The sequence below is a fragment of the Sinohyriopsis cumingii genome, chromosome 19 (genome assembly GCF_028554795.1).
Source record: "Sinohyriopsis cumingii isolate HCF-2022 chromosome 19, ASM2855479v2, whole genome shotgun sequence".
In the NCBI taxonomy this organism is placed as follows: Eukaryota; Metazoa; Mollusca; class Bivalvia; order Unionida; family Unionidae; genus Sinohyriopsis; species Sinohyriopsis cumingii.
The window spans coordinates 59,627,919-59,643,738 of record NC_142979.1 but is presented as its reverse complement, the minus strand read 5'-3'; the positions used below and the strand labels follow the sequence as shown (position 1 = coordinate 59,643,738).

General features: G+C 32.7%; 1 protein-coding gene across 2 annotated transcripts in view; it reads right to left on the bottom strand.

Moving 5' to 3' along the window:
• Nucleotides 1-15,820, bottom strand: part of LOC149775790 (synergin gamma-like) — a 160,037-nt gene that overhangs the window by 96,853 nt on the left and 47,364 nt on the right. For both annotated transcript variants that reach the window (XM_089943378.1, XM_089943379.1), the window contains exon 7: nt 6,767-6,964. In XM_089943378.1, coding sequence (XP_089799504.1) covers nt 6,767-6,964 — 198 coding nt within the window. The remainder of the gene's footprint in view (nt 1-6,766; nt 6,965-15,820) is intronic.

The window sequence follows — 15,820 nt, the reverse complement described above, 5'->3', positions numbered from 1 at the left end:
TGTTTTAACAGAATGACTGCTGCTCATTGGGTCTTTAAAATTTGTGATTTGAAGCATTTATGAATTTCATGAACAGGATGTACAACTAATGTTGATGCTAAAGGTATAGGAATATAAGAATTTTTCACCCAAAAGTTCTGGGAAAATATAAGAATAAAAAACTAAAGTTTATAGGAATGATTGCATGCTGTATGACATTTTCTACCATTTATCAAAATGGAAATGCATAAAACCAGCAGCAATTCTGAATACAATTTATGACCCTATGTTCTGTGTGACAACAAATAACTCCCACTACTCTCAATGACTCAAACTATTTATGGCTTTCCAATTTTATCCTTCTTCACATCATAATTTTTCACTTCTTTTCACTGTTATATAACAAATGGTTTGTTATAATTACACTTCTGAAACAACCAATTTTAAATATGAATCGCATGCAAATATTTTAAGTCAGCATTACTGAATGCTTTGCTTTTGCTGATTTTAGCTGCACTTTTTACACGTTATTTACAATACCATCAGTGCCTTTCCAAGGACACCCCAAAGCAGCCAACCCAGGTTGGCCTAGGAGGGTAACAAACCTGTGACTGTTGGACCTGGAGTCTCATGTTCTACCAACTGAGCTCCAGCGAAAAAGTTAAATCATTTGTAATCACTAAGAATCTACATATTAATCACTAGCAAGAAGCAAATAGATTTTTATATCTTTAGTTGAAAAAAGATACTGGAAAAAAAAACACTCATGATTGAAGCATTTCACCAAAATTACTGTAATCATTAAACAACATACCACAAAAAAAGGCAGATAAAAAGATGAAAAGAATCAATTTACTAAACATTTGTGTACATAAACTAAATGGATTTTTTAAAAAATGACAGAGTCCAAATTATCCTCTTTAGACTCTACTTGAAAAGGCATGGATTTGTTAATGACCAGGAAAGACAAGGATTTGTTAATGACCTGGAAAGACATGGGCTTGTTAATGACCTTGAAAGACATGGGTTTATTAATTCCCTGGAATGACTTGGACTTGTTAATGACCTGGAAAGACAAGGACTTTTAATTACCTTGAAAGACATAGATTTCTTAATGACCTAGAAATATTTGGACTTGTTACTGACCTAGACAGATATAGACTTGTTAATGGCCAAAACTTCTAATTCCAAGGGCAGCAATTTGTAACATACAAGTAATGTAAATTGTAAAATAAATATCACAAGAACCAAGAGAAAAATCTGAGATTCCTTGACTACATTTTATCCATCCAGCCTTATTTTAATAAAATATTTGTAATTATAAGAACCGAATTTCATATTTTACAGAATTCATAAAGGCCTGAAGTTGACAATCAATTACACGCTATGTATGCACATCCTTCACTTTGTTACCACCATTCATACAGTGTAATTGCTTTTCACGCTACATGACAATCCTGTAAACTATGAAGTGCAATTCTTAAATAACTAAATTTTAGAAATGTATCACTGTATTAAGAAGGAAGATCATATTCCTTTACTTAATTTTTTTTCTATGGCAAATTCTTTTGAACATTCTCAGACACAAATTTTACAACCCATATCATTGGATAAATGACTTTTAGTTTAAAATGTACTTTCACTTTGAATACTGAATATGGAAAATAAGTGTACATGTTTAATAATTTAAAAATTTGTGATGATTGTAAGTAAGAGCTTATATCAGTCATAGTGGACTTGACCTCTTACTCCAAAATGTATAAGTTTTTATCCTCAACCTAATAACAAGCTATCCACAATGTCTGGTCCAGGTATGAGATGTAGAACTAATGTCAGTCTGCAAATCCATTATGGTAGTCTATTTATCAATGCCACTGTAAGGACTAGGATATATGGTAATCTGTTTATCTATGCCATTGTAAGGACTTGGATATATGGTAATCTATTTATCTATGTCATTATAAGGACTAGGATATATGGTAATATATTTATCTATGCCATTGTAAGGACTAGGATAAATGGTAATGTATTTATCTATGCACTGTAAGGACTAGGATATATGGTAATCTATTTATATATGCACTGTAAGGACTAGGATATATGGTAATCTATTTATCTATGCCATTGTAAGGACTAGGATATACATGGTAATCTATTTATCTATGCCATTGTAAGGACTAGGATATATGGTAATCTATTCATCTATGCCACTGTATGGACTAGGATATATGGTAATCTATCTATGCCATTGTAAGGACTAGAATATATGGTAATCTATTCATCTATGCCACTGTATGGACTAGGATATACAGTAATCTACTTATCAATGCCATTGTAAGGACTAGGATATATGGTAATCTATTTATATATGCACTGTAAGGACTAGGATATATGGTAATCTATTTATCTATGCCATTGTAAGGACTAGGATATATGGTAGTCTATTTATCTATGCCATTGTAAGGACTAGGATATATGGTAATCTATTTATCAATGCCACTGTAAGGACTAGGATATATGGTATCTATTTATCTATGCACTGTAAAGACTAGGATATATGGTAATCTATTTACCTATCGTGGCACTCTACAGTTTCGTATTTTGCATAGGGTTAGAATTTTAAAGAAAAAGAATTTCCTTGGCTTTCCTCACTGGTTATACTGGCTTTTTAAGAATAACCTTGTATATCTTAGGTATAACTGAAAGAACCTTTAATTCCCTTTATTTTGGTGTATGATTGATGGGTGTAATATGGGTTATAGAGTATACAGCTTGGCCTTACTCCAGATGTGCACCTTTCAAAAAAGTGCTAGCTCTACTTGGTCATTTTCACTTCCTGAACTTCAGAGGTAAATTGTATAAAAAAAGAGCCGATAACTTTTTATACATTTTATATATTTGGTAATTCATTCATTGCACTTTCAGAAGCTGATATTGTCTAGTCTGGCAAAATTCATTTCCCCTATTTTAATAGCTGCTATGGATAGTGTACTTTGGACTAATTCAGGCTGATTTTTTAGCACAAGGGAGCAGTCATTTTTGTTAGCAGTGTGCTTAGATCATGTACAATTTCCAAAAGTACAATATCCAAAGAAATATCATCTACATTAATGTAGCATAGAGGTATGCCAACATTCTCTCCATTGTGCATGTTTTAAATGCAAACAACTTCACCTTACATAGGCCACTCTCTCAAAAGTACATAATAACTGGTGAGTGCCCACTATGCCATTGTAAGGACTAGGATATATGGTAATCTATTTATATATGCACTGTAAGGACTAGGATATATGGTAACCTGTTTATATATGCACTGTAAGGACTAGGATATATGGTAATCTATTTATCTATGCCATTGTAAGGACTTGGATATATGGTAATCTATTTATCTATGCCATTGTAAGAACTAGGAAATATGGTAATCTATTTATCAATGCCATTGTCAGGACTATGACATATGGTAATCTATTTATATATGCACTGTAAGGACTAGGATATATGGTAATCTATTTATCTATGCCATTGTGAGGACTAGGATATATGGTAATCTATTTATCTATGCCATTGTAAGGACTAGGATAAGTGACAATCTATTTATCTATGACATCTTGCTTAAGTAATACAACACAGGTCTTCAACAGGGTAGAGCAACCTGCAAAATTTTATCTAAATCATTTTCAAGTTAAAAGAATTAAGATATGTACCCCATATGGAAAACAAGACAGGGTTAGGATTTCATGCATTTGACATGTATCCCATATGGAAAACAAGACAGGGTTAGGATTTCATGCATTTGACATGTAGCCCATATGGAAAACAAAACAGGGTTAGGATTTCATGCATTTGACATGTACCCCATATGGGAAACAAGACAGGGTTAGGACTTCATGTATTTGACATGTACCCCATATGGAAAACAAGACAGGGTTAGGATTTCATGCATTTGACATGTAGCCCATATGGAATACAAGACAGGGTTAGGATTTCATGCATTTGACATGTAGCCCATATAGAATACAAGAGAGGGTAAGTGTGTAACTGAGTTAAGATATGTACTCCATATGGAATACAAGACAGTAAGAGTTATAATGAGTTAAAGATGGTGTACTCCATATGGAATACAAGACAGAGTAAGACTTAAAAATGAATTAAGATGTGTACTCCAAACAAGAGAGGGGAAGGGTTTCACTGAGTTAAGATGTTTACCCCAATGAAATCGAAAGAGAGGGTAAGGGTTTTACTGAGATAAGATTTGTATCCCATATGTAATTCAAGAGACGGTAAAAGTTTAACTGAGTTAAGATGTATCTTCCACTGACATGCCAACTTTTATGGTAATGAAAGTGGGAGTGTTGGGCATTTAAACTGGGAGAATGAGTTTGTTAAATGAGAGTTTTGGTATGGACATGGCCATTTTATCATTAGTTATATGAGTGGAATTCTTGCAATACTTTTCAGTATCGTTCTTCTGTCCATACAGTATTCCAAAGCTGGAATTGCAAACTATACAAAAATACATACTGACCACCTTTTTTGCTTTTTCTTATATGCCTACCAGAGCTCTCGCTAGGATTTCAAACTTAGGCAAGTTAGGGTTCCATTATTATTTTGGTAAACATAGGAGTTCCAACAGCAAAAGTTGCAGTCCCCTCCCAGAAAATGTGGAACTGTACAGATTAGAAGAACCAGTTGTTGCCATTGAGTTTAATTTCCAATTCTTTACACCACTGACATACAGCTCTTGTTTGTCCATCAGAGTGAGACTGAATTTTGTCAATCCAAGGAAAGATCTTGTTCCTAACACTAAGGCATCACACACTTTCTTGCAATCAGCTACTGTCCCATCCAAACTACAAGTTCTAGCAACTTTAGCACTCTTCTGAATCTCATTACAATCTTCATCAATTTGCTATTTCACCCCAAAATATTTATCCATATTTGCAAACGGCATTTTTTAAGTCTCAATGTGCCAAAATTTTCAGGTCACATACACTACTTATTCAGCTACACATGGAAACAACACAGTTATGAAAGCTAAAGTTTGATGTACTTTTATAATGACCACATGCACATTTTTGGGTCTTTCTATCTTTGAATTCAGTTACTATAAACATCAGCAAATTTTCCCATGCAGCAGCTAGTCGAAGACTTTGAACTTGCCACCTAGATTTTGCATCATATTCTTTTGATGCATTCTACAACATACACATCTGGGGGGTCTTTCAGCCACTGAATTCTGTTATTGTAAATATCAGCACAGCTAAAATAGTCAACTTATCAACACATTTTCCCATTCAGCAGGTGATTGAAGCAGGACTGGCAAGTCTTTGAATTTACAGCCCAACTATTATTGCATGCGTATGAAGGACTCAAGTCTATATGATGATTGCCCTAATTACTTCTTGTAATGACTCAAAAATATTTTTATCATGTTTTATAAATTGGGAGAATTTCACTCCTGCTTAGGAGTGTCAGGTTTTCTACGACTTCTGACTAGATCGTAAAAGTTGTCATGTCTGATTCAAAATGGAATACAAGAGAAGGGAAGGGTTTCACTAACTTAAGATGTTTACCCCAGTGGAATTCATAGAGGGTACAGTTTTAACTAACTTTGTACCCCATATGGAATTCAAGTGAGGGTAAGAGTTTAACTCTATTAAGATGTGTACTACATATGGAATACGAGACAGGGAAAGGGTTTCACTGAGTTAAGATGTGTAACCCATATGGAGTTCAAAAGAGGGTAATGGTTTAACTGAGTTAAGATGTGTACCACATTTGGAATACAAAACAGGGAAAGGGTTTCACTGAATTAAGATGTGTTTCCCATATGGAATTCAAGACAGCGGAAGAGTTTAACTGAGCCAAGATGTGTACTCCATATAGGATTCAAGACAGGGTATGGGTTTCACTGAATTAAGTTTACCTGAATGGAATTCAAGAGAGGATAAGTGTTTAACTGACTTTGAGATGTGTACCTCATATGGAATTCATGACAAGATAAGAGTTTAACCAAGATAAGACATGTACCCCGTATGGAATTCAAGAGAGGATAAGGTTTAACTGAGATAAGACATTTTATCCCACATGGAATTCAAGAGAGGGGAAAGATTTCACTGAATTAAGACAAGTACCTCAAATAGAATATAAGGCAGTAAGGGTTTAACTTAGTTGAGACATGTACTCAATACTGAACACAAGAGAGTTCAAGGGTTTAACTGAGTTGAGACATTTACCCCATATGGAATACAAGAAAGGGTAGGAAGTACAGAAAAATGTGATAGCCAGACGCCCGGTGCACACTCTAATCTCCTGTATTCTAAGTGAGGTGCCCATTGGACTTGTCAAAAAAATCTAATTTTGTTAGGAATAATCAACAAAACAAACACAGATCATGATTTGCTGGCAAAATATTCAATGACATATCAGGGTCAATGCTGTTTGCAATTGGACCTGACTTATAACTGAGTATAAATTGTAAGTTTTCTCTCTCCATTTGATTTATTAGAAACCAGTCTATTCATAAAATTCTGCAAGTAATCAATCAGTCAATCATTCCACTTAAAAATAATTTGCCGGAACAGATCAGTTACCCATTCCACATCCAAGTATTCTTTAAGAATAGATACAGATAATTTATTATTTATTATTTACATATTACATAAAAAGAAGAGTTTGCAACAAAAACAATTGTATTTCTAACTTCAGTATTTGCAAACAGGTCAATAAACAAATCACAGAGTCATCAAACCAGCCAAAGCAGGGCTGATAATGTAAAAAAACATACCTTCAGCAATGAAGAGGTCTGAAAGATTTTCTGTTCCCATGTAATCCCACTTCCTGGCCTGCTGACTGTCAAGATGAATGTGACTGGCTGTCAGATGATTATATGTGGGGTTAATCTCCTTGAGGGATGTCTTCTGGAACACCTTGGCTTTTGATGGGGCAGTCAAATCAGAGTACTCAAACATCATTGTCATCAGATCTATGTATATAAGACAGACAGCAGCTGTATATAACACAAGAAGCTTCTATATGTTACAAATTTTATAATTTATAGTCTCCATGCCCCAAAATTATTTCTTTCATTTCATTTCTCATCCATGCAACCTTGAAGTTCTGGATTGGCAAAATGCTTGAAATTATTTTTATTCCATAATAAATCTTTGTGGTAAGTCCATCACTAATCAGTATTATTACACATTTTATAATGAGATAATGAAATATATATTAATCAGGAGAAAACGATACTGCTACAAGTGGCAATCACAGTTTATCACCATGGTGGTGATATCACTTTTGGATCCATTTTCTATACCCATTTAGGAAATATATCCTGGATATTCTGCCCTTATATATGTTATTCAAAACTATATTCCCATATGTAGGCCTATTTCATGCTATTCTTCTTTTTTTTTCTTATCACTTCCTCTCCTTCAATCTTCATCAGGATGAACAGATCTTTAAAGGACTGTAGACTTTCAAGGATACTCTATGTAATAAATAAGGCAGTGCAATCAATAATGCCTAAAACTAAACAACAGATATAAAAAACAAGCTTCAATTAGTTTTCCCCATGAATGAAGCAAATTGTCAGTGACTGAACTTACTGACTTTTTGCTAATCAATATTTGTATGTGTCACAGTTTCTTATACCTGTTACAGTCTACACAGAAACTCTTGAATATTGGAATAAATTTGCTCAAGTAGAGATTTTAACTCGCATCACAATAATAATCATGTCTGAAAATGATGGAGAAATCAAGCATCAAAACTGAAATTATGACATAATCAAAATTGGATCCAGTGTCTTATCAAAACAGACTGCAAGCTTGACAAGACCACACAAAATTTAACATCTGAATGCAGAAATAAACAAAATAAAAAGCAGAATATTTTCCTCCAAAAATATTTACCTGATCACATTAGAACAGATTAATTTTCTTTGCTGCCTCCAAATCCAGCACTCCTAGAAATGTGTCAAAAGAGCCTTCTCTCTCTCTCTCTCTCTCTTTCTATATATATATATATATATATATATATATATATATATATATATATATATATATATATATATATATATATGGAAGCAACTCTTACATGTTAACTCCTCTTTCTACCTGCTATTCACAAGAATGCCACATACACCATATAAAACAACATTCTGACTCAGTGTATCAGTGAAAACAAAATGTGGATGAATAAATTTAAATTATATGGAGAGATCATCTTAGCACATGGTACAAAGGGAAAATCTGGTTTAAACCAGATATAGTGGATAGAAAGACAAGTTAACCGGTAAGAGTTGGTTCTCTTTGTGTGTGTGTATGCTTACGTGTGCATTTGTATTTGGTGTAAACCGAGGACATTCATGAGATTACACACTAACTTACAGAGGACACACTCCAACTGAGGATGTCCTCGGTTGGAAAAATGGTAAAATCTTGCTTCTATCAACTATTTTAACCTAGACTAATGTAAAATCATGATTTAAAGGAAGGTCCCTGTTTACACGCTTGGTGCTTGTTCACGATTTTGGAGTTTATCTTTCCTCCAAAGCTGTCGATACACACTCCCGACACCATGTCTTTGATTGCCCAGTGGAAAACTTATAGAGAGAACTCGCTATCAAATTACATGTTTCAAAAATATATTAACTCCCTTTAGATCCAAGCATCAAATACCAACTATGTAGCTCAACTGTAAGAAGAAAAGCTGGTGCATATAACAGTCCCAAATATTTTTATTACTATTTCATGCATGCGAGCAACAGTGTTGGCAAACTCATGATACATTCATGCTATACATGTCCAATACAGGCAAATAAATTTACGACATCTTGTACAAAATTACATTAAAATGCTATTAGAAATCCACATGAATTCATTGTACAGTTGTACCAAAATTGCATAATTACCCAACCTATCTGTAAAGTTACAACATCCTGTTTGCGGCGAGGTTTTACACACGAAAAGATATTGAAAAGACGTCCTTGATATGCCAAATTTATTTTGTGATTATTAGATGAACTATATTCACCACTATGTCATCATTTGCCTACTTAGTATTCAAACAGGAGAGAACAGATGTGAATCAAGTGAAAAATCCTGTTACGGCGAGACTGAATTATCACTAGCCGAATTAGGAAGTTACACACACATAACTTCAGTAAATATATATAATGATAAATATAATATATAGAGGTCAAACATTTATCATCATCATAATCAGTCCCAAAATGAAACATTTAATTACAGCAATGTGTTTTTCATTATTGTGCTCTTAAGACCTGCGACTACACATGCAAGCAATCATAAACTGTTGAATGCATTTAATATTCTTTTAAATGTATATACATATATTGCTTCAGATGGTGATTTGATGACTTTGATATACATATCATTTAATTATGTTTGTATCCATAGCTCTGTTGTAAACGAAGTCTTATTAAAACAACACACAAAATATAAACATCAGGCATCAATCTATATTGTTTTCCCAAATTTAAAGAGGTTTTTAACAATAGCTCAGGATGTTCTACTGGACCAGCCTTTCTTTATAACTTAAAAGAACATTTATTAAGAGCTGAATTAGACAGCAATATTTTTACTAATATAGTCTCTTTTCAGTAAGTTTTACACAGAAGCAACCTGGAAAAAAACTCTTTAAGACTTCCAATCAGCAATAAAAAAACACCTTTACAAGGCACCTTGAATTAGCAAATGTATAAACTAAGCAATCTGGAAAGTGAATCATGAGAGTATTGTACAATTAAAGTGGATTTCTTTTTCATTCATGGTGCCAAAACAATAAAACAGGATAAACTGGTTGTAAATATGTATTAGAAAATTATCCCCGTTAATTATACTCTATACATACTTGAGCTCTCATAGAGCAGTTTGAACCCTGTACTTCACTTCTGGAATTACATAACTTCAGAGCTATTTAGGAGGTTTCAATTCAGTTAAAATAGATATGTTGTGTGTTGTTGTTTTTAGCATATCATTATTCTCTGTGTTGATGTTGATATAAAACACTATACAGATTACAATAGAAATAATATTGTATGTATGATCAATTCATTCAGCCAAAGTGACTTGAAAAATGCTAAGTCTCAGTGAAATATATGGTATGGTTAACACAAACATTCATTCCTATTTTCAACATTAAATGTACACATGCCCAAGAGAGAAAGAAAAAGAGAGAAACAGAGAAGATTTGCATGCATATTATGAAATGACGATATTAGTTTTATTACTCTATTTTGTCAATTAGTGAAGAGTCATTGCCAATAAGGCGAGTTTCCTGCCATAAATGCTCAAATCCAACCAAATGGTATGATTTCTAGAGCGGTGGATTAGTACGAAGTGTTATGTCGTACAAAAGTCTAATTGCAGGACAATCAGTTAATTAATAAATTGATCAGTCAGTCAATAACAAGATATATATTCAAATAACAATGTAATTGCCATAAAGAACAGTTGTAGATGAAACCCTTATGGAGGTTACAGTTACTTAATTCTAGTATGTATTATGAAGCATCAGTATCTAACACATATTTCATTTCATTCATTTTCTATGACAAAGTTACTCAAATAGTTATCGTACATAAGACTTCTATTCAAATCTAGATGTGTTATAATACAGGTCGATCAAAACTACTTTTTCAGTATTCGAAAAATATAAGTTTTCTGTATCTTTGTTTAACATAGTACTGGATTATGAAACCATAATTAAACATTTACTTCTAATTTTATTTTTATAACTTTATTAATTATAAAAATTCCTGATATTCCTGCAGAATGTTGGTGTCAGTTTGTATTTCAGATCTTGTCAATTACATTACAATGGGTGCAGTATATTTTAAGATTTCACTAAAAACAATAGGAAAAAATAATAAAGGTACAAATCGACCGAAAGAGAGACCATTCAGAAAATGCGTTATTAATCTTACAATACTAACTTCAAGAGTTGACATGCTTTTTATAATTATTGCTGGTACACTGATATTGTGAATGCACTATACAGATGGCATTTAATCCGCTCATGATCATAATTCTGAAAGAAAATCCAACCCAGTTTAGCTATGTTAGGTATTTTACGACAAAGCAAACTAAGTAGGTTAATTAGTACTGATGGTAAAGCGCTTTGCCCAGGGACACACTAGTGGTAGTGACTCCAGAAAGCTAACCAGTGAGCCACTGCGGCTCCTAAATTCATCCCGTATATTTATGTATTTACAAAATGCCACAGTTATCTGCAAAATGAAACATATATCACTTCTGACAGTATCCATCTCCCTTTAAAAATGTGGATGCAAAATGATAGTTTAACTTTATTGTTCACAAAATGTTTTTAAGCATTGATAACTAAACACTGTCCCAACTAATAGTTCTTACAAAGAAACCTTGGTCTTCATTTTCCTGTAGAATTATATGCATATATGTACAGGTAACAGTTTTCCTTTTTATGAATGCCCATTCCTTCTAAATGGACAAACAGTTTGATAGAAAAAAAGGGTTTTAATTTTAATTTAATTTAATTTTAATTTTAATTATTAGTTTTTATTTATTTTATTTTTAATTATTATTTTTATTTTAGTTTTCCTCACAGCCTAATGCTTATTGACCAATAATGAATCAGCACATTGAGAAATTGCTTAAGCACATTGGCCATGTACACTCTCTGCAATTTCTACAATTTTTTAAAAGAAACCAGATTCTATATCACCGAAGCATGATAATAAACGGGTGAGATTTATATATGCAACAAGAATCAGTTTCCCAAAATCAGTCTTTGTAAGGAGTGCATACAAATCATGCTATTTACACCTAGGTGCTGGAGTTGGTCTTATGGAAGTCACATGAAACTTGAATATTCATTTTGATGTCTTTGAACTTAAATTTACTACACGGGATTAATTTGAGTCTGCTTCAACGCCTGTGAGGTTTTGACACTGCAATGACCTTATTTCCTGACTAACTTGCACATGACCAATAAAACCTAGACAATGAAATGTATCATGAAGTGCAAAGAATGCATTAGGCACTATTAAATTTTATATTTACATGTATACAGTAGCCTTCCTGCCTTTCACATTGTCAACAAAATAAAATATATAAAAACACAAATAACACCGTGTTTTTACAATAATAAGATTAATGTTTCTTTCATTTCTTTTTTATTTTCTTGACATACTTTAATACTAGTATGGAAAGTATAAGCATAGAACATACCATTGTTAAAATTGAAATATGAATATTGGGATGAAGAATTTAATGTATTTTATGTTAATAATTCGCATATTTTTAATTATCCATAAACAAGTGAAATAGAAACTCTGGTTTGAAAATGCAATAGTACGAGTTCTCTCATTTTATACAAGTGCTTTTTCTCATTCTTCTTGTACAGTTCTCTCAGCTTCAAACATTAGATAAATGACAGAACGAATTATATAACAATGACCAGTTAAGCACTGTTCCAAGCTTTCCAGGCTGCTCAAGAGGGGCTGCAAAGAATGTTTCCATAGTTACGCCCAGATGAAATGCATCTCTTTCATGTACAGTTACTAAAAGGTGAAGGTCAAGCTTGTCTGCATTTAAAAGGTCCTACTGGTGTAACAAAGGCAAAATTAAGTATTTAACTTTGCAGATGACTGTTAGGGCAGGACAGAATGAAGTTATATTTTATTTTAGCAAAGTGTTTTTCAATAAAACATTATAATTGAATGTAAACAATTATATAAGATACAGTGGGTTGAGGGCCTTACACAAGTGTCTGTGTTAAATTAAATGTATGGAATGAATTGAATTATTAAGGACTCTTAAACCATTTAAAATCTTCAGCACACTGCATAAATTTCATCCAAATTAATCTCAAATTTAAGATGGTATTACATGTAAAAACCAATGTTACTCAGTAAGGACCATAAAAATAATATAAAACATTGACTTTAAATTACATTCCCACACATTATATATTGTCATGCCATAATTCGTTGTATCACTGAGTGTTATTAAACTAGTGTAATATTGGAAAAAAAAAAAAAATATATATATATATATAAATAATAAAATAAACTAGAGACAAACAGTCATACATATAATTATATTGTTATAAAGGATATACAATATATCAATGTAAATTATACAATTTTATATAGTGCATTAGCATTAAGTCCATTAGGATACAGAGTATCTAACTTATGAATCCAATAAGTTTCTTTTATGAGTCTATTTATGTCACCATGCACAATATCTATTGGCATGAAAGAAAAATCAAGTAGAGAGTGATTATTGGTGTTAAAGTGTGTTGAAACATTAGAGGAAAACTGAGGATCTCTATAATTTTTTATGTGAAAGCGATGATTATTCATTCTCTTAGAGACTTGTTGTAGTGTTTGTCCAACATATTGCATGCTACATTTTTTACAGGTTATTAAATAAATCACATCAGTTGATATGCAGTTAGTGTTATCGCATAGAGAAAATACCTCTTTTGTATTAGCACTGCTGAAAGAAGTACTTTCTCTTATGTTTGCACATTGAGAACACCGGTGGCTGTTACATTTAGATGACGAAAAGTGTATTTTTTTATTTTCCGTCTGTTTAGTTCTGATTAAAAAATCTTGCAAATTCTTGGGTCTTCTATAAGCGAGAACTGGTTTAATTTTGAAAAGTGATTTGATGCTAGTTTTATTGGATAAATTTAGGAGACTATAATATTTATTAATTATACGACCTATATTAGGTAATGAAGGATTATATTGTATTGTGAAAGGAATTACATCTCTCTCTATTTTACATTCTGCTGTGTTTAAAGCCTCATGTTGAGTAAGATTAAGGGCTTTGTTCAGTGCAGAATCAATTATGTATGTAGGATAATTTCTATTTTGGAAATAAGTTCGTAATTTATTCAAAGAATTTTGTAATTGACAATCATCTGAAATAATGCATCGGTATCTTTTGGCCTGGCTATATGGTATGCCGTTTTTACATGACATGGGATGACATGAAGAATATTCTACATATTGGTGGATATTCTTTGATATGAATATTTGTAGAGATAGTGTTATCAATATTTTTTATTACATTTACATCTAAAAATGAAACTTGCGTACTTGATGCAGTATAAGTAAATTTAATTGTCGGATGAAAATGATTCAGGCGATCAATAAATATTTTTAGTTCTTCAGTTGAATGGTTCCAGATCATAAATATGTCATCTAAAAATCTAAACCAAACAGATGGATTCAACTTTTCGTTTTGACGAAAATCTTTTTCTAATTTAATTTTTATAAATCTAAGGTTAGTTACATAAAAATATGAATAATAAAACTGCCCTCTTCAAGCGATCAGCTAATCATCAGAATTGTTTCTCCTTCACCTCAAGTGTTGACTGAAGCAGAAGTGTGTTATTTCCAAATATCATAACAGTGTTACCAAATTGTATCTCAGATATACATAGTAGTGACATGTATGTGTAATCTATTCCCATTCGCATGTTCTTAGAATCAATCCTCAGGCAAAATACAATTTGAGCAAACCAAATTTTCTCTTTCTCTAACTAATATGCCCCCCATCCTCCTGGTGGCTAACTTACAAATTCTGAGTGTCTCAAACTTAAGAATTGCAAACTCCATGGATGAATGGAGTCCAATTTGTAAGGTCAGTCTCTCAACTTTCTGAAAAAATATGGATGCAACAAAATTTAATGAATCACACACAATGCCAGCTTTAAAGATATTCGCGATTTTGCTTCCATCAGCATAAAATATTTCAGTGTGATTGATAATGCAGTAGTGTCCATCATGCAAGAAACTGAGACTAAGTAATGTTGGATGCAGTCTTAAATATCACAGCACAGGTGACATACAAATTGCAAGTTCTTCTCTATGTTTGCACATGTTGCCATGATTGGTTAATACTATGTAAAAATATGTAAAAGGATGCTTGTAACTCACACTTCTGCAGATTTAGAAAAGTGGAAATGTTGTTGTTGTTGTTGTTGTTGTATGGTTTAACGCCATTTTTCAGCACAAAATAGGCTATACACGGCGGCCAGTATAATTGGTGGAGGAAGAACCCTGGAAAACCCCGGGAAGAACCACCGACCCACGAGAAGCTACTGGCAGGCTTTCTCACGTACCCACGTTAGCTGAGCCTGAGACTCGAACTCACGCAGACAGAGGTGAGATGGCAGTGATCCGTAACGGTGAAGAAAAGTGGAAATAAACATTCTTAATTTATTCATTTAGTATAAGAAAATATACACGCACACTACACAAAAGAGAGTTCATTTTAAAAACTGGAAATCAGTTAGTGTACAGTTAGTGTTTAAAGTTCGAACTGGTCTATGTTACACTTAAAATATTATATACCTGCCCATAATAATGCACATTTACTCAGTTTATACATTTGATTGTCATGGGGTATATTGTCTTCATATATGGGTCTATATATTCAAACTTTGTGCCAACTACGGAATCCATGAAAACTGCTCCAGACTAACAATAACCAATGCAGTAAAAAAAAAAAAAAAAACACCAGTTTTGGGTAAGCTTTTAGCATTTGTGAAGGCTTTCTTGTTATGCTTCAAATTACTTATAGCCATGTGGTTCATAGATTAATACAAGAAGTGAGAGAGACAGATAGATGGAAAATGTACGTGGTATGTTATGGTTAGGCATGAGGAAATGCATATGTGCGTACAAATATTTTCAGAGGCATATAAATGACACTTATTACTTCACACCTCCAATACATTTATGATGATTTCAAAGGTCCCTCAACTTTAGGTAAAATCATTATCGTGAATGTGCATTGCTGAGGTGAAAGGATGC